The 25,685-nt window shown below is 44.0% G+C and overlaps 1 protein-coding gene across 8 annotated transcripts in view; it reads left to right on the top strand.

Annotated features, from left to right (window-relative positions):
• The window catches only part of JADE3 (jade family PHD finger 3), a 73,953-nt gene extending 50,093 nt beyond the window's left edge, over nt 1-23,860 (top strand). For all 8 annotated transcript variants that reach the window (XM_075134472.1, XM_075134456.1, XM_075134464.1 and 5 more), the window contains 6 exons: nt 1,001-1,212; nt 3,854-4,021; nt 13,669-13,785; nt 14,248-14,721; nt 18,878-18,995; nt 20,504-23,860. In XM_075134472.1, the coding sequence (XP_074990573.1) occupies nt 1,001-1,212; nt 3,854-4,021; nt 13,669-13,785; nt 14,248-14,721; nt 18,878-18,995; nt 20,504-21,396 (1,982 nt within the window). In that variant the 3' untranslated portion in view covers nt 21,397-23,860. The remainder of the gene's footprint in view (nt 1-1,000; nt 1,213-3,853; nt 4,022-13,668; nt 13,786-14,247; nt 14,722-18,877; nt 18,996-20,503) is intronic.
• Nucleotides 23,861-25,685: the final 1,825 nt, after the last annotated feature.

The raw sequence follows: 25,685 nt of genomic DNA, 5'->3' as shown, positions 1-25,685 counted from the left end.
TAATTCAGGGAGTGAGAAAATACCCAGGCATGGGAGAGAACAGTTTAATAGCAGAAGACACTTTGTATCAGCAGTCATTTATCTTTTCCATCTCCATGTTTATCAGTTGCAACAAGGAATCCAAATTAGTAGCCGTGTTCTTGTGCATAGTCCAGCAGTTAAAATGTTAGCCTCTGATACTAATGTTACATGAATATCTCAGCCTTTGAAGGTCTGAGTAAATAGTGAACTATGGGCAGCAGCATCGTTTTTGACTCAGGATTTTGAGAGGGGTTTCTTATGCACTGTGTGTCCTGAAGCTGCAAGCTGGGGACCAGTCTCATAGCAAATCCTTTTTAAGTGGTTCTGCTTACGCTAAGTTTGATTAGTGGTGAGTGTATATACCATGTGTAGTGTTCAAGTGAACAGACAGTATGGATTGCCAACAGTATATTTATCTACTATTTTATTTTTAAAAACCCAACAAAACAATAAAAGCACTTTTCATATCCATTGTGCTGATCGCTCAAGTAGTATACTGGGTGGTGGCAACTTCTGCATCTTCATAAGGTCTAAAGTGTTCTTGATAAGTTTTATTTCCTAGGGAGTTAGTCTTCAGAAGAAATTTGTGTGTGATTTTTGGATATCATTAGTGTTTCTTAAAGTGATGGAGGTTGAGAGAGGGTTGTATGGGAGCAGCGAGCAGTTACAGAAACTGCTGTCTGTTTTTTATGCTGTAGTGTTTTCTTCAAGGTGCAGTCTTGTGTTTTCTGTACAACTTAAACTTTTACTCGGGTAGTAGTTCTACTTGTATTTATAAGATAATGCTACAATTAGCCAGTGAGTGAAAAAGGTTTTTTATTTTTATTTTAGTTTTTATTTTTAGTATGCGTGATGGGAGAGAAGACGCTGTGTCTACTGCTTTAGTTGCTGGAAGTTGTTCTTCTCTCTTTCTGCATCTCGGACTCAGTCAGAGGCACCTGACTGTCCTCTAATTCCCCTTCTACATTCTTTGTTACAGGATGTGGGCCCCTGGATGAAAACACAATGGAAAAGACAATTGAAGTGCTGGAACGGCACTGTCATGAGAACATGAATCATGCTATTGAGACTGAAGAAGGATTGGGTATTGAATATGATGAAGACGTCATCTGTGATGTGTGCCGGTCCCCTGACAGTGAAGATGGGAATGACATGGTGTTTTGTGACAAGTGTAATATCTGTGTCCATCAGGTTAGTGCCTGCAGAAATATTGACGCTGTCCTGTGGTCTTAGTTTACCTTGGAAAGTGTGGAATTTGAACTAAGTGTTACTAATTATTAAATGTTAATTGGAGGGCTTTGTAATTTCCTAGGTATGAAGAGTGGTACAATACTGAGTTGAATTTTTGGCCCCTGACAGTTACAGTAGATTAAGTGGCCTAGCATGGTAAATATGTGGCCACTTACAGTCTAATAGGAACACGAAATGTGTTCTTGGGACTTGCAAGTACTTCCTCTGTGACCATAAACAATTTTTCCCCTATTATTAAACCTGTTTTTGAAGATAAACAGGGCAGGAAATGCTGGCTTGCCCTATATGTGAAGAATCTAAAGACCATTTGTTTCAGAGCTGGGGTTTTTGCTCCTTGACTGACTAGTTAATTGGCCAGACATGGCCTGTCCAAATTTAGCTATCTGAAAGCACATGTAGGGACTTTAACAGATTGATCTTTTTTAGAAGGCATAAGCACCTGCAATAACCGTGCTCTCAGTCTGAATGTTGCTCACGTTTATAGTGTTTCAGATGTAGCCAAGATTTTACATTACTGAGCTCAGCCTAGTCAGGCAGAAGTATCCTTATAATCAAAAAAGGAATATGAATCCTGTGGCTTCTGTGTCCCCTGTTCTGGAAGGGGGTTTTGCTATAAATTGAGAAGAGATGAAGAAGGTCTTTTTTAAGATGTATTTTTGTACCGACTGCAAGTAATAATCGGAAAACATATCTGACTGAAAAAGGACCTGTCATCTGCCTGCTCACACTGGGCTGGCTTCCAGCCTGGCCGCTTTCCTGATCTCATTCACCGCGTGAAGCAGCCACGTGAGCCTGAGTGCCAGTAACACGGCCAGTGACAGGAATACGGCCGGCAGCTGGGCCGCCTGCTTCAGCCCCTGCCTGTTCAAAAGTAATGATGAATTTGCAGTCGGAGGCTCGTGGTTGCCTGCTGACAGCTGAGCTTGAGCTGACGGCCTGCTGCCTCCTTCCTCCTGACCCTTCCCCATGCCAGACCTGCCTGAAACAAACTGGGGAGCATGTCTGGGCTAGAGCTAATCCTAACAACAACAAAAAAAATCATTCTGTTTTTAATCTAGATCAGCCCTGGTTCACCATCTAGCCTTCAGCTCTGTTTGTTGTCACACAATTTGGAGGTGGCTGGTAGGAGGAGTAGGAGGAGATTTCCTCCTTCACGGTGCCCTCTCGTGCCAGCTCAAACACATCGTGAAATTACTGGTTTAGTAGTCTAGGCTTCCTCCAATCATTAGTTGGATTAAATTAGAGTATAGTTTCAGTCCATTTCCAACCAACTAAATATGATCTTAGGTGTAATGCCTCTTCTGCATTAGTAATAGAAAGAATGCTGGTGGGAATGTGCCACATAAGAGGAAAAAAAAATCACTTGTAAAATTTAGATTACAGCTCCCCCTGTTGGGTTTTTACAACAGTCGTCACATCAAAATAGCGTTCAGGTTAGTCAGTCTTGGCATTTCCATAATGCGGGATTTAATTCAGGAAAGTCCCCATCTCTACAGGCCTGACATAAATGTGCAATGTTTTATGATACAGCTTCATATTAAATACTGAGATCTTACACTTAGAAGGCTGGGAAGGCAAGTGTGGGAATTTTATACTAGATTTGAATCTGAAAGACTGGTTACAGCTAATGATCCTGTTCTGTTGAGGCTTTCAATGTTACTGTTCCGAGAGACGGTGTTAGGAATGGTGAGATTTACTCTGAAAGCCACCCTTTTGATAAAGCTTTCATTTGGAGCAGTTGAGTGGAATCAGACCTTGGTGGCAGCCAATGGTTTCAGATATACTCAGCTTTAATATGCATGTATGTATGTACAGCGAGATATATCTAGATACATGTGTAGTTAGCCATTAAGAACTGCTAGGAACTTGAATCAGAAAGCAGACTTATTTTTTTCTTTTCTTTTTTCTTTTTGTTTTTAATTCTTAAACCTAGCAAAACTTAAGGTATTTCTCATTTTCTGAGGGGTTAAGTGCAATGCTCAGGAAATAGGCATAAAACCCAGCACCTCATAATTTCAGTATATGCCGTAATTTTTGTTGCAATATCATATAAATATTTAAAGTAACAAACAGTTCACAGAACTGCAACCACAAAGGTAATTTAATGTTGCAGGAAACGGTCTTCAGTCAAACAGCTCATATCCCTTCACATCTAAATAGAATTATGTTAGAGTGCAAAGTCATTAGTGGTAGGAAATTGTGATTTTAAAAAGGATTAGATGCAGAAGCTAATTTAAAGAAATGTCTACATTTTTTGCTTCAGAAATTTAAAAGTCCCTAAAAGGAAAGACGAAGGTTCTTAACACCAGTGGTGTTGTGCAGTCGCAATGGGTATGTTTTATACCATAAACAAATAATACCAGCACACATTTTAAAAAGAAACAGGCATGAAAAGACTTTGCTTTAGAGGCTGTTTATGTCTTTGATCACTTGACTCATTTTAAGGTAAAGAAATTAGAGAAGGATTAAATTAAGGCCAAACTGTACCTTTAGTATTTGAAAGCTTTGGTCCATATGAATAGTAATGCTTGTGTGTGAAATCGTATCAGCGCAATGATCTCAATACCTGTTTTCCTCCAAGGCATGCTATGGAATCTTAAAAGTACCCGAAGGGAGCTGGCTGTGTCGCACCTGTGTCCTGGGAATACATCCTCAGTGCCTCTTGTGTCCCAAAAGAGGAGGTGCCATGAAAGCTACCAGGACAGGGACCAAGTGGGCACATGTGAGCTGTGCTCTCTGGATTCCAGAGGTAAAACTTAATTTTTGCCTCTTTCTTTTGTATCATAGACTCCTCTCTGTCCTCCTTCTTCTCGTTCCCTCCTCTGCCTTTTTATGTTCTCATGATTTAAGATATCTGTCTGGCTTAATACCAGACTTTATTCTGATGAGTCTGCACAGTCTGTGAGGACTGGGTGAGAGTGCAGCTTATGTTCCATTAATTAATCACTTTGTCCCCTCCATTTACTCAGCAGTCACTTCTTGGTGTCATTATAGTATCTGAGTGACCTGCTAGAAAGGGTTACTGATGTAAGCTAGTGTTCACTGTACAACTGCAGCTTCATTGTCTCTCTTATTTTCTGATGAATTTGTGTGCTCAGTTAGGTGTATAATTTGCATGCATACAGCCACTCTTTTTTTTTTAAAGACCCCCCATTGCATTATTTGTGTAGGATGGACTCCAAGATTTGTAGTTAAGGATTTTTTTGAACTAAAATTTTTCTGAATGGTGGGGAGATGAGGCTTTTTCTCTTCTATGTTATATTTTATAAGTAAAGGCTTTTTTGATATATCTGTGCATACATATATGGAGAGTTTAATAACGAAGCTTTACACTTCTTCCTCTATTTTGAATCAAGTTTAGCGTCACATTAGAATTCTGTAAATCGGAAATGTTCACTCATGTATAGGTGGGGTTTGTGTTTAATTTTGTACTTGGAATATTTTTGTTTTCTTTCTGGTAAGATCCACAGATTCATTACAGTGGGTGGTTTAATGCGAGGCGGTAGCCTATTGGCACCATGACATCAGGGGGATGGATGCTTTATTAGGTTCGAGACCATCTAAGGAACCTGAAGGTGCACAAGTCCATGGGACCCGATGAGATCCATCCGCAAGTCCTGAAGGAACTGGCGGATGAGGTTGCTAAGCCACTATCCATCATATTTGAGAAGTCGTGGCAGTCCAGTGAAGTCCCCGCTGACTGGAAAAGGGGAAACATAACCCCCATTTCTAAAAAGGGAAAAAAGGAAGACCCAGGGAACTACAGGCCCGTCAGTCTCACCTCTGTGCCTGGGAAGATCATGGAACAGATCCTCCTGGAAGCTATGCTAAGACACATGGAGGACAGGGAGGTGATTCGAGACAGCCAGCATGGCTTCACCGAGGGCAAGTCCTGCCTGACCAACCTAGTGGGCTTCTATGATGGAGTGACTACATCAGTGGACATGGGAAGGGCTACAGATGTCATCTATCTGGACCTCTGTAAGGCCTTTGACATGGTCCCCCACAACATCCTTCTCTCTAAACTGGAGAGGTATGGATTTGATGGGTGGACTGTCCGGTGGCTGAGGAATTGGCTGGATAGTTGTATCCAGAGGGTAGTGGTCAATGGCTCAATGTCCAGATGAAGATCAGTGGTGAGTGGTGGCCCACAAGGGTCCGTATTGGGACCGGTACTGTTTAATATCTTTATCAATGACATAGACAGTGGGATGGAGTGCACGCTCAGCAAGTTTACAAATGACACCAAGCTGAGTGGTGCGGTCAACACGGCTGAGGGACGGGATGCCATCCAGAGGGACCTGGACAAGCTTGAGAAGTGGGCCTGTGTGAACCTCATGAGGTCCACATGAGGCCAAGTCCAAGGTCCTGCACCTGGGTCAGGGCAACGCCCGGTATCAATACAGGCTGGGGAATGAAGGGATTGAGAGAACCCTGCCGAGAAGGACTTGGGGGTACTGGTGGATGAAAAGCTGGACATGAGCCAGCAATGTGTGCTTGCAGCCCAGAAGGCCAACCGTATCCTGGGCTGCATCAAAAGCAGCGTGGCCAGCAGGTCGAGGGAGGTGATTCTGCCCCTCTACTCTGCTCTGGTGAGACCCCACCTGGAGTCCTGCGTCCAGCTCTGGAACCCTCAGCACAGCAAGGACATGGACCTGTTGGAGTGGGTCCAGAGGAGGGCCACGAAAATGATCAGGGGAATGGAATGCCTCTCCTGTGAGTAAAGGCTGGGGTTGTTCAGCCTGGAGAAGAGAAGGCTTCGGGGAGACCTTATTGCGGCCTTTCAGTACATAAAGGGGGCTTATAAGAAAGATGGGGACAAACTTTTTAGCAGGGCCTGTTGCGACAGGACAAGGGGGAATGGTTTTAAACTAAAAGAAGGTAGATTTAGACTAGATCACAGAAACATGGTGAGATGACTTTCACGATTGGAGTGCTGCAATGGATGGCTATAACTCTTCAGAAGGGACAGGCGAGGAGGAGAGGTGGTGAGGTGGCTCTGTATGTTAGGGAGTGCTTCAATTGTCTAGAGCTCAACGATTGTGATGGTAAGGTCGAGTGCTTGTGGGTAAGGATGAGAGGGAAGGCTAACAAGGCAGATACCCTGCTGGGAGTCTGTTATAGACCACCTAGCCAGGATGAGGGGCAGATGAAGCATTCTACAAGCGGCTGGCAGAAGTCTCATAATCGCTAGCCCTTGTTCTCATGGGGGACTTCAGCTTTCCGACGTCTGCTGGAAATACAACACGGCAGAGAGGAAACAGTCGAGGAGGTTCCTGGAGTGTGTGGAAGAGAACTTCTTGGCAGAGCTGGTAAGTGAGCCTACCAGGGGAGGTGCCTCGCTTGACCTGCTGTTTACAAACAAAGAAGGACTGGTGGGAGATGTGGTGGTCGGAGGCTGTCTTGGGCTTAGCGACCATGAAATGATAGAATTCTCTACTCTTGGTGAAGTAAGGAGAGGGGCCAGCAAAACCACTACTATGGTCTTCCGGAGGGTGGACTTTCACCTGCTCAGGACATTGGTCGAGATGGTCCCTTGGGAGACAGTCCTGAAGGGCAAAGGGGTCCAGGAAGGCTGAACGTTCTTCAGGAAGGAGGAGGCGCAGGAGCAGGCGTGGGGAAGGCGACCGGCCTGGCTGAATGGGGAGCTCTTGCTGGGACTCAGGAAAAAAAGGAGAGTTTATCACTTGTGGAAGAAGGGGCAGGCAACTCAAGAAGAGTACAGGGTTCTCGTTAGGTCGTGCAGAGAGGAAATTAAAAAGGCAAAAGCCCAGCTAGAATGCAATCTGGCCACTGTCATGAGAGACAACAAAAAATGTTTTTACAAATATATTAACGACAAAAGGAGAGCCAAGGAGAATCTCCATCCTCTATTGGATGCGGGGCGGGGGGGGGATATTGCCACCGAGGACGAGGATAAGGCTGAGGTACTTAACGCCTTCTTTGCCTCAGTCTTTAATAGTCAGAGCAGTTATCCTCAGGCTACTCAGCCCCCTGAGCTGGAAGACAGAGACAGAGAGCAGGATAAACCCCCCATAATCCAAGAGGAAGCAGTTAACGACCTGCTACGCCACCTGGATGCTCACAAGTCTATGGGGCCATATGGGATCCACCTGAGGGTACTGAGGGAGCTGGCAGAGGAGCTTGCCAAGCCACTCTCCGTCATTTACCAGCAGTTCTGGTTAACTGGGGAGGTCCCGGATGACTGGAGGCTTGCCAATGTGATGCCCATCTACCAGAAGGGCCAGAAGAGGATCCAGGGAACTACAGGCTGGTCAGCCTGACCTCGGTGCTGGGGAAGATTATGGAGCGGTTCATCTTGAGGGCACTCACAAGCCATGTGCGGGACAACCAGGGATCAGGCCCAGCCAGCACGGGTTCATGGAAGGCAGGTCCTGCTTGACCAACCTGATCTCCTTCTATGACCAGGTGACCCGCCTAGTGGATGAGGGAAAGGCTGTGGATGTGGTCTACCTGGACTTCAGTAAAGCCTTTGACACTGTCTCCCACAGCATTCTCCTAGAGAAGCTGGCGGCTCACGGCTTAGACAGGTACACTCTTCGCTGGATAAAAAACTGTCTGGACGGCCAAGCCCAGAGAGTTGTGGTGAATGGAGTTAAATCCAGTTGGCGGCCGGTCACGAGCGGTGTTCCCCAGGGCTCAGTTTTGGGGCCAGTCTTGTTCAATACCTTTATCAATGATCTGGATGAGGGGATTGAGTGCTCCCTCAGTAAGTTTGCAGATGACACCAAGTTGGGCAGGAGTGTTGATCTGCTGGAGGGTAGGAAGGCTCTGCAGAGGGACCTGGACAGGCTGGATCGATGGGCCGAGGCCAACTGTATGAGGTTCAACAAGGCCAAGTGCCGGGTCCTGCACTTGGGTCACAACAACCCCAGGCAACGCTACAGGCTTGGGGAAGAGTGGCTGGAAAGCTGCCCAGAGGAAAAGGACCTGGGGGTGCTGGTTGACAGCCGGCCGAACATGAGCCGGCAGTGTGCCCAGGTGGCCAAGAAGGCCAACGGCATCGTGGCCTGTATCAGAAATAGTGTGGCCAGCAGGAGCAGGGAGGTGATCGTGCCCCTGTACTCGGCACTGGTGGGGCCGCACCTCAAATACTGTGTTCAGTTTTGGGCCCCTCACTACAAGAAGGACATTGAGGTGCTGGAGTGTGTCCAGAGAAGGGCAACGAAGCTGGTGAAGGGTCTGGAGAGCAAGTCTTATGAGGAGCGGCTGAGGGAACTGGGGTTGTTTAGCCTGGAGAAGAGGAGGCTGAGGGGAGACCTTATCGCGCTCTACAACTACCTGAAAGGAGGTTGTAGCGAGGTGGGTGTTGGTCTCTTCTGCCAAGTCACTAGCGATAGGACGAGAGGAAATGGCCTCAAGTTGCACCAAGGGAGGTTTAGATTGGACATTAGGAGAAATTTCTTTACTGAAAGAGTGGTCAAGCCTTGGACCAGGCTGCCCAGGGAAGTGGTTGAGTCACCAACCCTGGAGGTATTTAAAAGACGTGTAGATGTGACGCTTAGGGACATGGTGTAGTGGGCATGGTGGTGTTGGGTTGATGGTTGGACTCGAAGATCTTAGAGGTCTTTTCCAACCTTAGTGATTCTATGATTCTAGGTACAAGGAAGAAATGTTTTACAATGAGGGTGGTGAAACACTGGCACAGGTTGCCCAGAGAGGTGGTAGATGCCCCATCCCTGGAAACATTCAAGGTCAGGTTGGAGGGGGCTCTGAGCAACCTGATCAGGTTGAAGATGTCCCTGCCCACAGCAGGGGGGTTGGACTAGATGACCTTTAAAGGTCCCTTCCAACCCAAACTATTCTATGATTCTGTGATTCTATCATTTTCTGAACCTTCTGCTCCCAAGTGCAGCCAGGCCTCATGTTTGCAAAACTTTGAGGAAGATGTTAAGATTCTGGGTATTTTTTTTAACATAGCAGCCAGATGCAATGTGTAATTCCTTGCTCTGACTCAGGCATATATCTGCTTTTCAAGGAGGTTATCTTGCAGTTCCCCTTTCCTTTCAGGCCTGCTTGTAGTTCCCGGCATCTCTTCCACCTTTAAGGAGAGAGGATTTGAGAAAAAAAAGAAAGGTTTATTTTAAAATTTTTAAAAAACAGATGTTCTGACTTTTCCTCCTGTACTTATGAAGTGTCTTGGGTGGAAGCTCTCCTGGCTCTGAGCGGACTGGTTTTCCTAAGATTCTTTCTGCATGTGGTTGCCTTGATGCTCTCACCAGCAGAAGAGGAACCGGCAGGTTTGGGAAGCAGGTGATGGCAGGGCAGGGAGCACATGCTGCCTTCCCACCTGCCCACCTTCCTCTGGCCGAAGGAGAGAAGCTGCCGGGGAGCACCCAGGTGGGAGAGCTCAAATCCGGCTGCTCCCACAGCCCATTTGGTGGCTCCAGGCCTCGGCCACCTCCTCCCCTCCACAGCAATACCAAGTGTGTCAGGCATAGTGAGGAGGTGACACCTGCCAGTAGGGGTGGGAAATGCCTCTTGGATCCGTTTTCTCACTCAGTCTCCTGCGTTGTCACTTGTAAAACAGTTCAGTCACTGGAGAAGCCAGAGAAACCTTTGGGAATCTCTACTAAAATGGCACGTCAGTTTGTGTCTGGAGAGTCACTATGGCCTTATGTGCTGTGGGGGGCAAGAAAGACCCAGAGTTTGAAGACCTGGGGATGGATACTTTAGGGGAGAATGTGTATTCTCATATACCTATTTTTCTTCTCCCCAAGATAGTAGCACACTGGAACTCCCCCGAAAGAAATAGATTAATTATAAAGTCACTGCCATTTCCTCTTTTGGCTCTAATAAAATGGAGCAAGGCAGAATGCAGAGAGGAATGGGCCATAAACATGTCTGTGCCTTGTGGTTAAAAGGTTCAAAGAGGGACTTCATGAATCACCAAGTATAGGCTAGCATTTTTGCAGGCAATTGCACCAGGTATTTTCCTTCATTAACTCATTCGGCACTGTCTTAAAATGTTTTTTCTTCCCTCCCTTCCTTGTGAGCTAATGTTATCAAAAGGCTTTCTTGACCCTTCTGCCTTCATTGTCTTTTAGTGTAAATGTGTAGTCTATTTCATGTTTTCTTAAAAGGCATTCTTTTAAAAAAATAAAAAAAGGAAACACTGAGACCAGAAAACTTATACCGAGTGTTTTGAAATCCAAGGTCCTTGTCTGCCTTAGATAACCCATTACAGTTACGTCGTCCCTCAATCAATGTGGTGTTAGCTGCAGGGGAAAGATATTTTTCCTTGCTACAACTGGAAGGGTGTCAAATTGACTCTCCTTAGCTGCTGTTGTGAGTGGCTGTGCTCCAGCCGCTGGGCTGCCCTTCCCAGCCACCAATGCAGATCATTGTGCGCTCCTGCAGCTGCTCCCGGCAGGTTAGCAGGGGAGCAGAGGACAGCAGGGTGACGATTGAGATGGCAGCTCGTGTGCATAACAGTTGCAGAGAAGACAGCCCATTGTCTTCACTCTCTCCCACTCTTAAAACCGCTTCAGAGTACAGCAGTCAAAATGTAACATGTTACAAGGTGAAGAAAAAACAGAGAAAACAGCTACATGTTACAGCAGATGGATCATTTCTGCCTTGGGATGGGAGGTTTTGGGGAATGAAAAGGTTGGCTTCTCTGCCCTCTGGATCCCTTGTGAGCAGCGAAGTTCAAACAGACTTTGCCTTGATTCTTCTCTTTGAATATCAGAAACACGCAGGCGGCATGAGGCCAGTATAAATAAATTGCACCTGACTCTGTAAGTGCCTCTTTGTACTTTTGCAAAGTGGAGTAATATAAACAGGCAGCATTACAAGCTGAATGGACAGTATTTCCACCATAAACATTTCCTGACCTTATGAGTCCCCTCTGGGGAAGGAGCAGGGAGAGCATTAAAAGGGGCAAAGAGGGATAGGGAGAAGATGTGTGTCAGTTCCCAGCTCCTGCGAGGAAGCATGGTGGAAAGCTGGTATTGCTCAGTCTCCAGAAAAATTCACTGAAGATTCTGGTTTCTTTTTGAAAGGAATATAGACAACCTGACAAGTTGATATAATCCCTTCATTCCCAAAGGAAGTCTTGCCTCTTAGTGTAGTGGTAACTGGAACGAGAATTGCAGTCAGTCTTTGTACAATATTGCTTCAGAAATACCTGTGCAACTTGTAACCAGCTCTGTTTTGAACAACGTCACGTTAGGTTGATGAAAGGCTCTTTCATTTTGGAAGCAAAACAGCTACATTTGGTGATGTTTAAGAGTGCTGGACATGATTTTGTGGAACCATTCAAGCGTTTCAGGGACAGCTTTGTCACTTTCCCACCAATTTATAGGAAGGCCACAACAGATTAAATTGTTTGTCACCTCTACCTGATGAGGGCATGACATATTGCCTGCCTGTTCTCCTTCTTGTCTGGTAAAACCTGGACCCTCTCTGAAGCATCTCACTATCTTCCTAATGAAGACTTCTGGAAACGCCATGCAGCAGGTTGACCTCAGTATGTTCCAGAAGATGTGGCTTGCAGCTGGGGGACCAGGGGGTGAAGTACTACAACAAATATAAATCTTATTAGAGTCAATTTATGTCATTCATTCATGAACTGCTGATCAACCTTTTAAAATGTGGAAATAATGAACCAAGTAATCTCTTGCAAAGCTGTCTTTTCCACCTACTTAAATGATCCTTAGAGCAATGCAATGATAAGGAGAAAGTAGCAAAAATACTCAGGTTGAGCATAGCAACTATGACTCTCGGACTTGATCAACTTAGCACTGCTGTCTTTGGATAAGTCTACCTCACAGAGAACGTCTGCTGAAGCAAACCTTTCCTCCTCAGGGATTAAGCAGGTTTTAAAATGAATACGTTGATGTACCCCAAAAGGGAAGCTACAAAATTCAGCTTAGGCTACTGGCTCTTGTAAAGTCAATGGTTTAATTATCACATGTTAAACTAATTAATATAACCTGGATTTCCCTAGGAAAGTCTTATTGTGGAGGTAATCTATGGAAACTACTGTAGCGTAACACTCTTAAAGTTTTCTAGAAAAAACAATTGCTGTTCCAATCTCAGCCTTAACTTATTTCTTAAGGAATCAGCTTTATTCTGGCCTCACAGTGCCACAGAGCATGACCAAGGAACCTTTTTTCTTTGAATTCTTAGATCTGACCCCTTTGAGAAGAGGCCCCTATCCTACCACTGGAAATACAGGTCTGCTCTGTTCAGGTGAATTGTTCATAGAAAGCGTGGAGATCTTCTTAGCTAGAATCAGCATTGTATTTCTTCTTCAGGCAGGTAGCCCTCCAAAGCACACAATGGCTAAATTCAGAAAGTGCTGTGTAAGCATCAAAATCCAAGCTTTTGGAGACTGGCATTCTTGGGACAGAACAGTTATCTCACTGAAATCTTCTGCCATGTGCCATTCTCATACTGGCCTAGTTCTGCATGTTGGTCATTCAGAGCTGGCCAACTTTTTATTTCTGTCCTTGGATAAATCCTGTCTGTCAGGAGTGGCTCAGGGATGCCTACAGAGATAATTTATGTCTGTTTTGGTGTCCAGATTATGGAGGACAGTCCTTATTTCCCAGCATGGACAACAGGCGGCTGAGAAATTTCTATCACAATGGATATGTGGATGTTAGTATAACAAAGAATAGGAAAAAGTATCCTGTGCTTATCTGAATTTTTTTCTTTCTTTTAGTATTAATATCCATAATCTGGTCTACCAGAGACAAATGGATCATCCAGACTAAGTATGTGAAAACTGGCACAAGAGAATATACCGTGCTTTGCAGTAAGAGAAGTTTGTTGTATTCTTTCTCAAATTATACTTGATACAATCTGTAGTTAGGAGAGAGAATCACCTCTTGCATTGGGAGCGCTCAGTGGAGAGGCAGAGCTGGGAAGCGAGGCTTTCCCTGGCTGCTGACTGACAGATTTGGTTCTGCCCCAGATTGTGAGCTGGCAGAAGTAGCTATTGTAGCAGATCTGTGGATCTTAAAGAAGGAACTTTTCACGTAAGTATGAGTAAGTGTTCCTATTTTGTTCTGAGTAGCTTGTATTTTGGTACTTTTTAAGTTAGACCTGTTAAAGCAGCACAGAAAAAAAAATGGAATGGAAAGGAAATAAACTTAAGGATCACTTACTGCAGTCTCTCAACTGGTTCATAACAAGGCATGCTGTAGATGCCTCAAACGTTTTGAAGAATTGCAACTTCTAGCCACCAGGTTAAATTAGTAGTATGCCACAATATTGTTTTCATGTGGGATCCTTGCTAAGAAGTATGAGCACATGGAGATCTCGCAGTGAGATAAATGTGTGGTCATATTTCTTCTTCTGGTATTAATGGAGAGCTTGCTTTTATTGCCTTGATAACTGCTTTCCATGCTGGTTTTTTGTTTACAGGTTAGCATTGCTTGTCCAGAAAGGATGGAGCCAATCACAAAGGTGTCTCACATTCCACCAAGTCGATGGGCTCTAGTGTGTAGTTTATGCAAACTGAAAACTGGTGCTTGCATTCAGGTACGTACTTGTCGTGTGGTAACTCTTGAGTCTATGTGAGAAGAGTTTTTTCAGGTTTGCGTTTTGTTCTTCCGGTGTTCAGAGATGCTTTATAATGCAGATGACTGTTGGATAGATGCCTACTTCTTCATAGCTGTTTGCTATCAAATTAGTTCACTAGCACGGAGATTTAGGAGTTAGTCTGAGTTGCCTTCTTTTGAATAAGGCTGAGATGTGTACGGACTGCTACTATGTGGGTCAGAGATGGATAGAAAGGTCCTTCCGTTGAACACTGCTCACAAAAGAGAAAATACTAAATCGGGTGATACCAAATTCAAAGAGATCAACAGATATTTTTAAGAGTGCTTAGGAAATATGTTTGTGTAGGGGTGGACTTTCATGTAATTAAAATAATTCTCTCCTTTTTTTCTGGTTTGTTGCTACTGTTAGTGATTGAGGTTTTTTGTTTTATTTTGCCTGTAGTGTTCTGTGAAAAGCTGTATCACTGCCTTTCATGTCACCTGTGCCTTTGAGCATAGCTTAGAGATGAAGACTATCCTGGATGATGGGGATGAGGTCAAGTTCAAGTCGTATTGTCTAAAGCACAGCAAGAACAAACAGAATTCACTGCCTGATGTTGATGAGCACCCCAAGAGCATGTCAGACCAGAAGCAAACAGAGAGTGAGAAAACCAGTTTGAGAGCCCAGAAACTCCGAGAGCTGGAAGAAGAGTTTTACTCACTAGTTAAAGTGGAGGATGTTGCAGCAGAACTGGGCCTTCCTAAACTTGCTGTAGACTTCATCTACAATTACTGGAAATTAAAGCGAAAAAGTAACTTTAACAAACCATTGTTTCCTCCCAAGGAGGATGAAGAAAATGGCTTGGTGCAGCCAAAAGAAGATAGCATTCATACTCGCATGAGGATGTTCATGCATTTGAGGCAAGACCTAGAGAGGGTAAGAGTTTAACTGGTAAAGTTTTGAAAAAATATTTGCAGTTGAGCAAGGTCTTTGTTCAGGGATGAAAGTGGGTATGGGGGAAGCACAGGGAGGTGATTTTTAAAATAATAATTAAAAAAAGGAAGGCCTTCAACTCCAATCTTTTGGTATGCTGCATTGCCTGCTGCAGACACTTTCAGGAACTGTCTCTTCTCAGTCCAGTGAGAGATCCAATGTGAAAAGAGTGCTTCCTGACATGCTTAGAGGTTATTCCTTTATGTATTTTAAGATGCATGTTTCTATGCACAATGGACCCATTTGCTGATTAACTCTTTGATTTCAACTTCAATTGAGTAAATGTTTAGAAAAATTGAGTAAATTTATTTGGCCCAGCTGTAGTAGTTGCTAGTGATACAGATTCAATAACAAAAAATGTTAGTTTTATTCAACGAAAGTAAGTGCAAACAGCGAAGGAATGGGGCAGGTTTAACAAATTCTTGTCTTCCACTTTCTGTCTGGGATGGAGGGACTCTTAATTTGTACTTAAAAAGGTGTTTTGTAATAGAATGGTAAATATTAGCCAACTCTGGGTTTGGAAAAATCAGTTTGCATAGGTAAAGCAGTAAGTATTCTTTGGTGAGTGTGCATTAAGCTTTTGGAGAATCCTAAAAATATATTAAAGCAGACCTTTTCACCCTCATGGTTTGAAGGCAAGTAGGTGAAGTCCTAGATGGTTAACTTCCATGGTGACTTTTTGGCTCTGCACACACAGAAGAAGAATGCTGGCCTGTACTCATACCACTTCCCGTGACATCTGAATCAGGAGCCTTACTCACCTCTCTTCCTCGCCAGCATGCTGGTGTCAGCTAGTCCCAGGTAGCCGGCAGGCTGAATCGCTCATTGCTCCCTTGACCTAGATGCTTTCACTGCACGTAGCTGCCTTGGGTGCTACGGTTGGTTAGCGGTCTGAAAATAACCCACTGAGTCTACCACTGCTTGTGGCTTTACTGAGAAGGAGGAAAAGGAAATTATCTTTTTATCAGTAGCTAGCTGGGCTCTTATCAGATTGCCAGCTAGCTGGTAGTTTGAAAAGATGGAGTCCTTCAGCAAAATTCAGAGCAGGAATTTATTAGGAAGGCATACGTAGTGCCTTCTTCCAGCAACTGATGGGGGAGGAAGCCAGGCTTGTTACCACGCGGGGGCTGCCCATTAGGTTGGCCTGTTAGCTAGTGATCACCTGCAGTTTTCAAGTGCTTAGAGATAGGTGGTGAATGTAAAGAAAGGTAACAAAATAAAGTAGGTGTGCTAAATGTGATATGGAGACGAGACATTGGAGAAGAAGAGAAGGAAAAACAGAAGAGAGAAAATAGTGGTGTAAAAAAAGGGAAAACAATATTGGGGAGAAAAGAGCGTGAAAATACAGGGAGATGAGTGTTGGAGTTGAGACTTGCACTTGTTAGTCTAACTGTTGTCTTGAATCTAATCATAATCAAGCTCAGATCTCCTTTTCCAAGAGCACTTTGGATATGGATCCTTATTCAAAAAAAAATCCGTAACATGCCTCAAATGGAGGGCTGGGATTTTGGTTTGGGTTTTTTTTTTTGTCTTTAAAGAAACCATTTAAAGCTTTTTCTTTTTGCTTGACGAGTGGTTCATTTGCATCAAGTTTTGTTAAAATTTATGTACTTATTTTGAGTGGAGGTACATAACAACCCCATGCAATGCTACAGACTTGGGGAAGAGTGGCTGGAAAACTGCCTGGTGGAAAAGGACATGGGGGGTGTTGGTCTACAGCTGGCTGAAGACGAGCTGACAGTGTGCCCAGGTGGCCAAGAAGGCCAGCGGCATCGTGGCTTGTATCAGAAATAGTGTGGCCAGCAGGAGCGGGGAAGTGATCGTGCCCCTGTACTCGGCACTGGTGAGGCCGCACCTCGAATACTGTGTTCAGTTTTGGGCCCCTCACTACAAGAAGGACATGGAGGTGCTGGAGCGTGTCCAGAGGAGGGCAACGAAGCTGGTGAAGGGCCTGGAGCACAAGTCTTATGAGGAGCGGCTGAGGGAACTGGGACTGTTTAGTCTGGAGAAGAGGAGGCTGAGGGGAGACCTCATCGCGCTCTACAACTACCTGAAAGGAGGTTGTAGTGAGGTGGGGGTTGGTCTCTTCTCCCAAGTAACAAGCGATAGGACGAGAGGAAATGGCCTCAAGTTGCGCCAGGGGAGGTTTAGATTGGATATTAGGGAAAATTTCTTCACCGGAAGGGTTGTCAAGCCTTGGAATAGGCTGCCCAGGGAAGTGGTTGAGTCACCATGCCTGGAAATATTTAAAAGACGTGTAGATGTGACACTTGGGGACATGGTTTAGTGGTGGGCTTGGCAGTGCTAGGTTAATGGTTGGACTCGATGATCTTAAGGGTCTTTTCCAACCTAAATGATTCTATGATTCTATACTTCATACTTTGAAACGGCTGTCTCAAAGTTTCTGAACTTCCTGTGCCATGAGATTTTCCTGCTCAGTTATGTCTTGGCATGAAAATAAATTTGGGAATCTTGGAATTTCCTTTCTGGGGAGAGAGGTTCCAGTTCTGAACAGATGGAGTTGAGTGCTGGGGGAATTATGTTTGGCAAATATCTTTCAACCAGCCCCTACGCTGTTTCTGTGTTCTGAAAGCTCTTTTAAGTGTTTATCAAGAACTTTCAGTGCCTCTTCCTGTTCTCATTTCATTAGGTGGAAATATTGCTGTTAATTCAAACAAATAGTGAAAGTAGAATTATGTGGAATTGAATCACAGAATGGTTTGGGTTGGAAGAGACCTTCAACGATCATCTAGTCCAAGCCCACTGCCATGGGCAGGGACATCTTTCATTAGATCAGGTTGTCAAAGCCCCATGCAACCTGGTGTTGAACACTTCCAGGGATGGGGCATCCACAACTTCTCTGGGCAACCTGTTCCACTGCCTCACCACCCTTATTGTAAAACGTTTCCTCCTTATGCCCAATCTAAACCTACCCTCTTTCAGTTTAAGACTGTTGCCCCTTGTCCTGTCACTACAGGCCCTGGTCTTTCTCTGTCTTTCTTATAATCCCCTTTCATAAAATGAAAGGCTGCAATAAGGTCTCCCGGGCGCCTTCTCTTCTCCAGCTTGAATTAACCCCAACTGTCTCAGCCTTTCTTCATAGGAGAGGTGTTCCATCCCCCTGATCATTTTTGTGGCCCTCCTCTGGACCCAATCCAACAGGTCCATGTCTTTCTTGTGCTGAGGGCCCCAGAGCTGGACGCAGGACTCCAGGCGGGGTCTCACCAGAGCAGAGTAGAGGGGCAGAATCACCTCCCTCGACCTGCTGGCCACGCTGCTTTTGATGCAGCCCAGGCTCCAGTTGGCCTTCAGGGCTGCGAGCGCGCATTGTCTCCTCATGTCCAGCTTTTCATCCACCAGTACCCCCAAATCCTTCTCGGCAGGGCTGCTCTCAATCCCTTCATCCCCCAGCCTGTGTTGATACTGGGGATTGCTCCGACCCAGGTGCAGGACCTTGCACTTGGCCGTGTTGAACTTCATGAGTCAATGCAATGGAGTCGGAAAATAAACTCTAAATGGGTCAGCCAAAATGTGTACGTTGCACATGAAGCCAGAGTGTTCTTTTAGAGGTGATCTACATGTTAGTTTTGGTCCAAACAAGCTGGCTGTCTTGGGTAGCTTTGTGAAAAGTATTACTTTATAACGTTGCAATAATTTTAGGGGAAACAATCATAGTTTAGCTGTTAAAAATCATTCTATGAAACACTTTGCAGGGAAATTCTGGGAGAATCCAGTATTGCCTGCAGTAACATCCCCAGCATCGTACATAGTGGAAGCAGGCTTACAGACAAGCAAGTCTTAGAAATTACTTACTTTTCTTTTGACTGGAATTTTATGTTCGCTCACTGTTCCTATAGATGAAAATATATTCTGCTTTCTTGCAGAAGATATTCAAGGCATTCATTAAATTGGCAATTAAAAAAATTCCAGTTTTTTTTTTTTTAATTCATAGTTACGTATGTTCAGTAATATTCACAAGAACTTTGCCAAGGGATTTTGCACATAATGCTATTTTAATTCTGTTGTTGATGCACTTTTTTAAGCTATGTCAGGATTTATTTTCTTATTGCCTCTGAAGTTTCCTGTTATTCCTCCGTAGGTAAGAAATCTCTGCTACATGGTAAGCAGGAGAGAGAAACTGAAGTTGTCTCATAGTAAAGTACATGAACAGGTCTTCAATTTGCAAGTCCAGCTCATTAATCAGGAAATTGCTGCAGGTAATCACATAAATGTAAAATATTTACAAATTCTATCTGAATTTAAACTAAAAAATGTGTTCTTTTTATGTTCCTGCTTAGTGTTTTTAACATTGTAAATCTGCCTTTAAAAACTTTCTTCAAGTACACAGTCAACGAAAGTAGCAACATACACAAAACGCTTTGATCTCTTAAAGTATTTACTTGGGTATTTATTTTGTGGCCGTTTCTGGTATATGCCTATTAATTATTAATCACTATGGCATCCAGATAGCAGAAACGAGCTGGTGGGGATCTTCACGTCCTTGGCTGCTGTTTTATGGTACTGTTTCCCCACAGCAAGCTCTGCGCTGCTGCTTGGTTCTCCAGCTGAGAAGGCTTTTTGCTTGCTGTCAGAAGTTGGTTCCTTCAGGCAAAAGAGAAGAGTGACTGATGGGAATCGCTGTTGTTCTCACGTTGCCTTGCATGCTTGATGAACAGCGCAAAGAGGCGTTTCTTAGCCTGCCAGCTGCAGTTACTCTCCTTCCTTCAAAAAGAGTTTTAAGTACTCTGCTTTTTAATAGTGAATAGTAACTGCTTAGGAATGCTGATGTACCAAAACCCACTCTGCCCTTCATTTTTATAGCGACCGTCTTGAAATAAGGAACACAACACTTGGAAAGAGGAAGAGTATATATTACAGTGCAATTACTTTTTTTTTTTTTTTTAAATAGGGAAGGCAGCTATTTCTTCAATGTCAAATTAAGATCTCGCTGTTCTTTCAAGATACATACTATGTTTTTCATGACCAATTTAGAGGAAAGTCTTTGTGCTTTTTTTCTCTACCCTTGAAACATGGATAGGTTTCATTAGTACTGACAAGGTGGTTTTTTTAAAACTGTTTTAGATCAGACTAGTACTTTGTGGAAGCAGCAGTACTCTAAAGTACTTTGGTTTTGGGTAAATGCATTTTATTAGAAACGTCTACTAAATTTATTTTATGTCTTTACAAATACAAGTGCTTTTTTAATGCTTATTAGAATAGCTTGATAGCTACTTTGCAATGGTGCTGTATGCGTATAATATCATAAAGACTAATATATTGGGGTGAAAAGACCTCTAAAGCGTAGAGAATTTTATAATACAAAGCAGAGAGTTGAACTAAGTCCAAATTGAAACTCAGTTTGAAGCATTGTTTTTTCTCCATCCAAAACTGAATATGAACCTTTTTTTATAACTTTGTTGGAACTACTTCAGTCATATCTCAAAACTGGTTCAATTCACTGGCCCTGTAAAAAGGGCACATTGTTGTTTTTAATGGAAATGCTAAAATGCTTACCTAAATTCTGAAACGGTGGGTAATTTGGAACAGTTTTCTTTATCCCAATCTTTAATGTCCTAAAATAATTTCACGCTAATTGTTTGCAAATGCTTCTTACTGTTGAATGACCTTCTAATGGACTATAAAACTTGTTACAGATAACAAAACGATTACCTTCTTTTAAAAAAGCCTGTTTTTTCTTCTGCCCCCTTGTCTCTTTCTCCTGTAGGCCATGCCCTGACAAGTGCACTAGAGAACACACTGTTCTACCCACCTCCCAGGATCACCCTGAAGTTAAAAATGCCCAAATCAGCACTAGGAGACTGCAAAAATAACTCTCTGAAGCCTGGCAACAGACCGCTTTCTCCTGACAACAACAGCACTGTTTACAGCAAACGGAGCGTGCCGATGTCAAAGGAATCGTTTGAAATTAAAGCAAAATCTTACTCCAGGTATCAGCATGACAGCAGAAGTAACGGGTTGCTGGCAGGGATTGGCAAGCCTCGGAGCGAGGCAAAGGATTCTGGCCCCACACAGATGCCGGAGTTTCACCGGGCCCAGCCGTCCGGGAAGCCCTTAGCGCTCCAGGCTGCTTTGCATGGACAGTCTTCCATTGGGAATGGGCGGGTGCAGCAGGAGAACTCAAGACTGGCAGCCAAGTCCAACGGTCTGATGGGCAGGGCTGGAGACGTGAGCCAGAGAGACAGCTCCAGCCAGACACCCTACGAACAAGAGTCCGTGCTCACAGCTCACTTGGCCAGCCAGAGCGGTTTCAGAAAATCCACCATAGAACATTTTAGTCGGTCCTTTAAAGAGGCTACCAACAGTCTGGTGAGGACCACGGAAGATCTCCGGTGCTGTGAAAAGCCAACGAGAAGACTTGCAACAAAAGATCGCTTGTGGAGCAAGCAGACGCTTGAAGGTGCTCCGTACCAGGACAACGACGGGTACTGTCCTGACTTAGAACTGAGTGACTCTGAAGCAGAAAGTGATGAAAACAAAGAGCAAGTGAGGTTAAGACGAAGTAGCTCAGAGAGAGAAAGCCCAAGTAAGGACTTTGGAAGAGATTGTCACAATAGAAACAAAAAGAATATGATTTCTCACAGTTCAGTACAAAGGTGATTAGAAGCCCCCACGGGGTAACTCAGCCTTTATGTATTCCAGTGTACCAGTGCAGAGCTCAGCATCACAAGGTTCCAGAAAATAGCCCAGGACCTACGTTAGGAAGAGTTGCAGGAGGGGATGGGGGGAGGGGAGAGAAATCATAGTAGTTTTGTTCAACTGTGAATTGGCTTGCAGTCTTCGCAAGGTTAACTGCGTTGTTGCAAAGTCATGTGGAAAACGATGTCTTTTATTAGGGGGTAACATCTGGGAGACCACGAAGTGGTTAATCCTTGCGTAAATTCAGGAAACTGCTTCCCCCTTGCCAGCTTATGTGCGAGGCAACGTGTTCATGTTATGTCAATCTTGTGGTGGTGGACAGGTATTAAAGAAGTCCTTGCATTGCTTTAGCATGTTGCAAGAGACTGCAAATGGAGACACTGAAACTGCATTCTTACGGCACCTGCAGTATGGCTTTGATCCAGCAACGCACTTGCGGATGTGTTAGGAAGTTAAGCACGTGAAAAGTCCTGCTGGTTTCCCCGGGGAACGTTTGTGCTCAGATCTCCGAGCGCATGCCGGTGTGCTCTGCTGGATCAGGCCCAAAGTGACTACTAAGTGACGATCCTCTTCTGCAGGAGGCTTTGAACTGCAGTGGCATTTGCAGGCTCCTTGCAGAGGGTGGAAGCAGGCGTCGCTGGCGCTGCCAAACTCGCTGACCTCTAGATGTGCCCCCATTCCCTGCTCTTGCTGAAGGTTGTGTTTCTCTTCACAATAATTTGCTTATTTTGTAAATATACAACTTCTAGTATTTCAGTTTTTTTAATCTCTGTACATAGTTGCTTGTTGTGGGATGCACTTGTAAATATTTTACCCAGCTAACAAGTACAGATGGCTAATTTTGTGGATAGTGTTTACAAAAGTAGATGTACTACTTCAAAGAAAAATGCTATTTGACACTTAAATTTAGGCAATCACCGGTGATGCCAGGTTCCTCTTGAAACTGAGATTTCATGTCCAGAGGTGTTTGTACCTGGTATTTTTAAAATAAGCTGAATTAGAAATAATTTTGTCTGAACTTTTTATGCAGGCACAAATTTTCAACCCTAGTTGCCTGAATATAGGCGTAGGAGCCTTATTTCTGGCATCTAGGTCTGTAAAATTTTAGCCAGTCATCATTTGGAGTATGTTTTTTTTAATTGCTGAAAATTTATTATTTTATTAAGCTGCTTTTCAACCTCTGGATCAGTTGCTGTTTCCCAGACTAACACTTTTTTGTATGTCTTTAAAATGAGCAGTTGTTAAGTAGTGATGAAATTTCAGCCAGTATGAGGAAGCGAGAAGGGAAGGGGAATCCTTTCCTGTTCGTTTCAATGACAGGGGATTTTTGTTGGAATGCAAACAGACTTACTCTTTTCCACATGGTGTTGTGTTGATCAACAAAGTAACTGCACTGTTTTTCTCTGAAATGCTGTACATTTCATAAACACACAACATTCTCAGTCCCCACATCACTGGCTGAAATGGGCCATAGGTTGTATAGGGCACGATATACGGCTCTTTTCTGTTGAGGGTTCATTTTGTCTAGAAACAAAAGGTGTTCCCCACCCAGCGTGAAGACAACTATGCAGAATCCACCTGTTTTTCTTCATAATCTTAATTTATTGCTTTTAGCTTGGGAAATGGCAACGACATTTTTAGATTTGTTTTAAACTTTGAAATCTCCCTAGTTGCAATAGGACTAGCAGGTCAGGGGCTGGAGGACTTTTCAGTAGTGAAATAAAAAAAAAAGTATACTTGGCAATTCTGCTCTGTTTGCTTCATGCATCTTAATTTTTTTTTTTTTTCACTTCTTGATTTTATGTATATTTGTGTAATTGATCTTTCTAGAGCTGTATCTTCAAAATTATTTCTTTTGGTGTAAATAAGCAGTAGCTTTTTAGGTTTCCACATATTTTATTTTAACGGGAAATGCTTTGTGTTCCAAGCCATGGGTCATTCAGAATAAGTAAACAAATGTCTGTTCATTTGTACTCCAGTTCTGATTCTCTAGGTTCTCCTTCGATATTTATTAGTAATCCTCTCTTGCTGGTCATGAAATTTTATGAAGCTCGTATTGGGAACACTTATCTGGGAGGTCAGCAAAGCCTTCATGTTATTTTGTGGCCGGAAGCCTATGACAGAAGGGAGGGAAAATGGTGCTTCAGCAAAACTCAGTGTTTCTGCTCTTCTGGGGTTATTAATTCAGTTGTTTCCAGTCTGGGCAATAGTTTTGCTAATTTTTACATGATTTTAATAGATATATGAAGGAGCCCTTGGTTATGTAGTTCTCAAGTATTGTCCCCAAAGTGCATTTGCTAGTTTTTATTGTGTGTTCGGTGGCTAACTGTTTGAAGTATTACCTCTTAACCTTATTTGTCAAATTTTTTTTGTGTTTTTGCATTTTGTTTTATATATATAAATATATATATATTCAATTTTCCAAGATGGACTCGGTCTTTTTCAGATGTCCCCTTTTTACAAGTACTTTTTCATTAAATTATGAAACTGCTAACAGTATTTTCATTTGTTGTGATTTATTCAGGGCTTTACCCTCTGTGTCTGGCAGGTTGCTAAACTCATCAGTCTAATAGCAGTACTGTGTCCATCAGGAGTAAATTATTTCTGCAGAGCTGGCAATACTTTAACAAGTTGAAGTGTCAAGGAAAACCCTTCCCCTTCAGCCTCCCAAAAAAGAGTCGCTGAACACTAATTTGCTGTGTATAGCAAATAGTCCAAGCCTGGCTTTTGTTTCTGCCTAGCTGAGCAAATGTAACAGACCATTTGGTGCCCTGGCCTCACTTTTTAAGATACTTGCTTATGCCTTAGTATGACTCTTTTCCCCTGGTCAAGCAAATCAAGTTACAGAGGAAGAGCCGTCACCAGGCCTTCTGTCTCGTCCCTCTTCTTGCACACTGGCACACACGCACAAATGCATACTTAACAGCCAGCTATCGCCGTGTGTGTGCAAAGGACAAATCGCTGCCAGCAAGTTCCCGGGCTGATGTTTTATGTCAGTTTTGCGTGACCTGTTGCTGTAGTTCCCCCTGCTCCCACAGGCCGGTGCTGTGATATACCTTGCTGGCAGAGACGAGCTGCTCCCTGTGCCAGAGCAGAGAAGGCGGCAAAAAAGGGGAGGAAGGTGGAGAGAAAGGAGCAGGTGTAGCTGCACAACCGATCCGACAGCACCCCTCCCGCTCTGATCCGACAGCATCCCTCCCGCTCTGATCTGCTCAGTAGCTGCCAGCGTTCAAGAGGGACTGGGGATTTGCAAGCCGCATGTTGGAGGTAGCAGTGACCCTCCTGCCTGCGGCGGGTCAGGCAGCGGCAGAGCGAGCCATGAGCTGAGCGGCCAACGCGCCTGTGGCCTGGCGTACGGGCAGGAGTGGCCGAGCAGGTGGCCCCAGGCAGGCCGGGAGCAGAGCTGGAGGTGGGTTGGGTGAAATGGAGCAACAGGTCGCTCGGCTGAAAAGAAAACAGGAGGGAAGAAAGGAAGAAGGCAGTAAAGGTGCATACAGAAGAGAGGAAAAATCAGCACTAGGAAGAAGCAGTAAGCGTTGGATTGTCAGCCGTTTTTCAGGACCAGGATTTCTCCTTCCCTGAAGGCGTTCTTGCAACAGATTCCAGCAACCGACTTCCTTTTTATGACTTTCTTACTGGCGGCCTCCCATTCCCTTTGCAATACAGTCTGCTTGTGGCTGGGATGTGGGAAAGACGGGACCAAGGAAGGAAACTGGTATCCCCATTATTTTGGAAACAGCTGCTATTGGTTTGTAGAGTCTTTACAAATAAGTAAGTGTGGTTACTTGTTGACAGTAACTGGGGCCAAGCTCTCACAAGCACTAATAGGGGCTGTGCGGTGATTCCCAGCACCATCGTTTCTGCATTTATGCCTTTGTCCAAAGAGAAATGTTTCTCAGCTATAACTTGCATATGTCATTTGTAGAATGTTTTCTTTGCACCATGAATCCCAAACCATAGAAGGAGGAATTACAAACGTTTAACTGTTAAAAACAAGCCTGAAACGTTCACTTGATTTTGATGTGGTACCTCACTGATGGCTAGGCCTAGGCATGCAGGCGGTTCTGCAAACACGTGATGCGTATCTGGTATCTGGGAGGGACTGAGCGTTACCAAGTGTTCAAAGCCTGCCTCTGTGAGCTGCAAAGATAATCTAGCGAAACCAGTCATTTTGATTGTTGTGAATTTTGATGATCGTAGTACTCGTGAAGGTTTAGCACTGCAGGGAATTGACACATCTATTGGGAAAA

The sequence above is a fragment of the Calonectris borealis genome, chromosome 1 (genome assembly GCF_964195595.1).
Source record: "Calonectris borealis chromosome 1, bCalBor7.hap1.2, whole genome shotgun sequence".
In the NCBI taxonomy this organism is placed as follows: Eukaryota; Metazoa; Chordata; class Aves; order Procellariiformes; family Procellariidae; genus Calonectris; species Calonectris borealis.
Note: the sequence above shows the minus strand (reverse complement) of the source record. Positions and strands in the feature narration are given on the sequence as shown.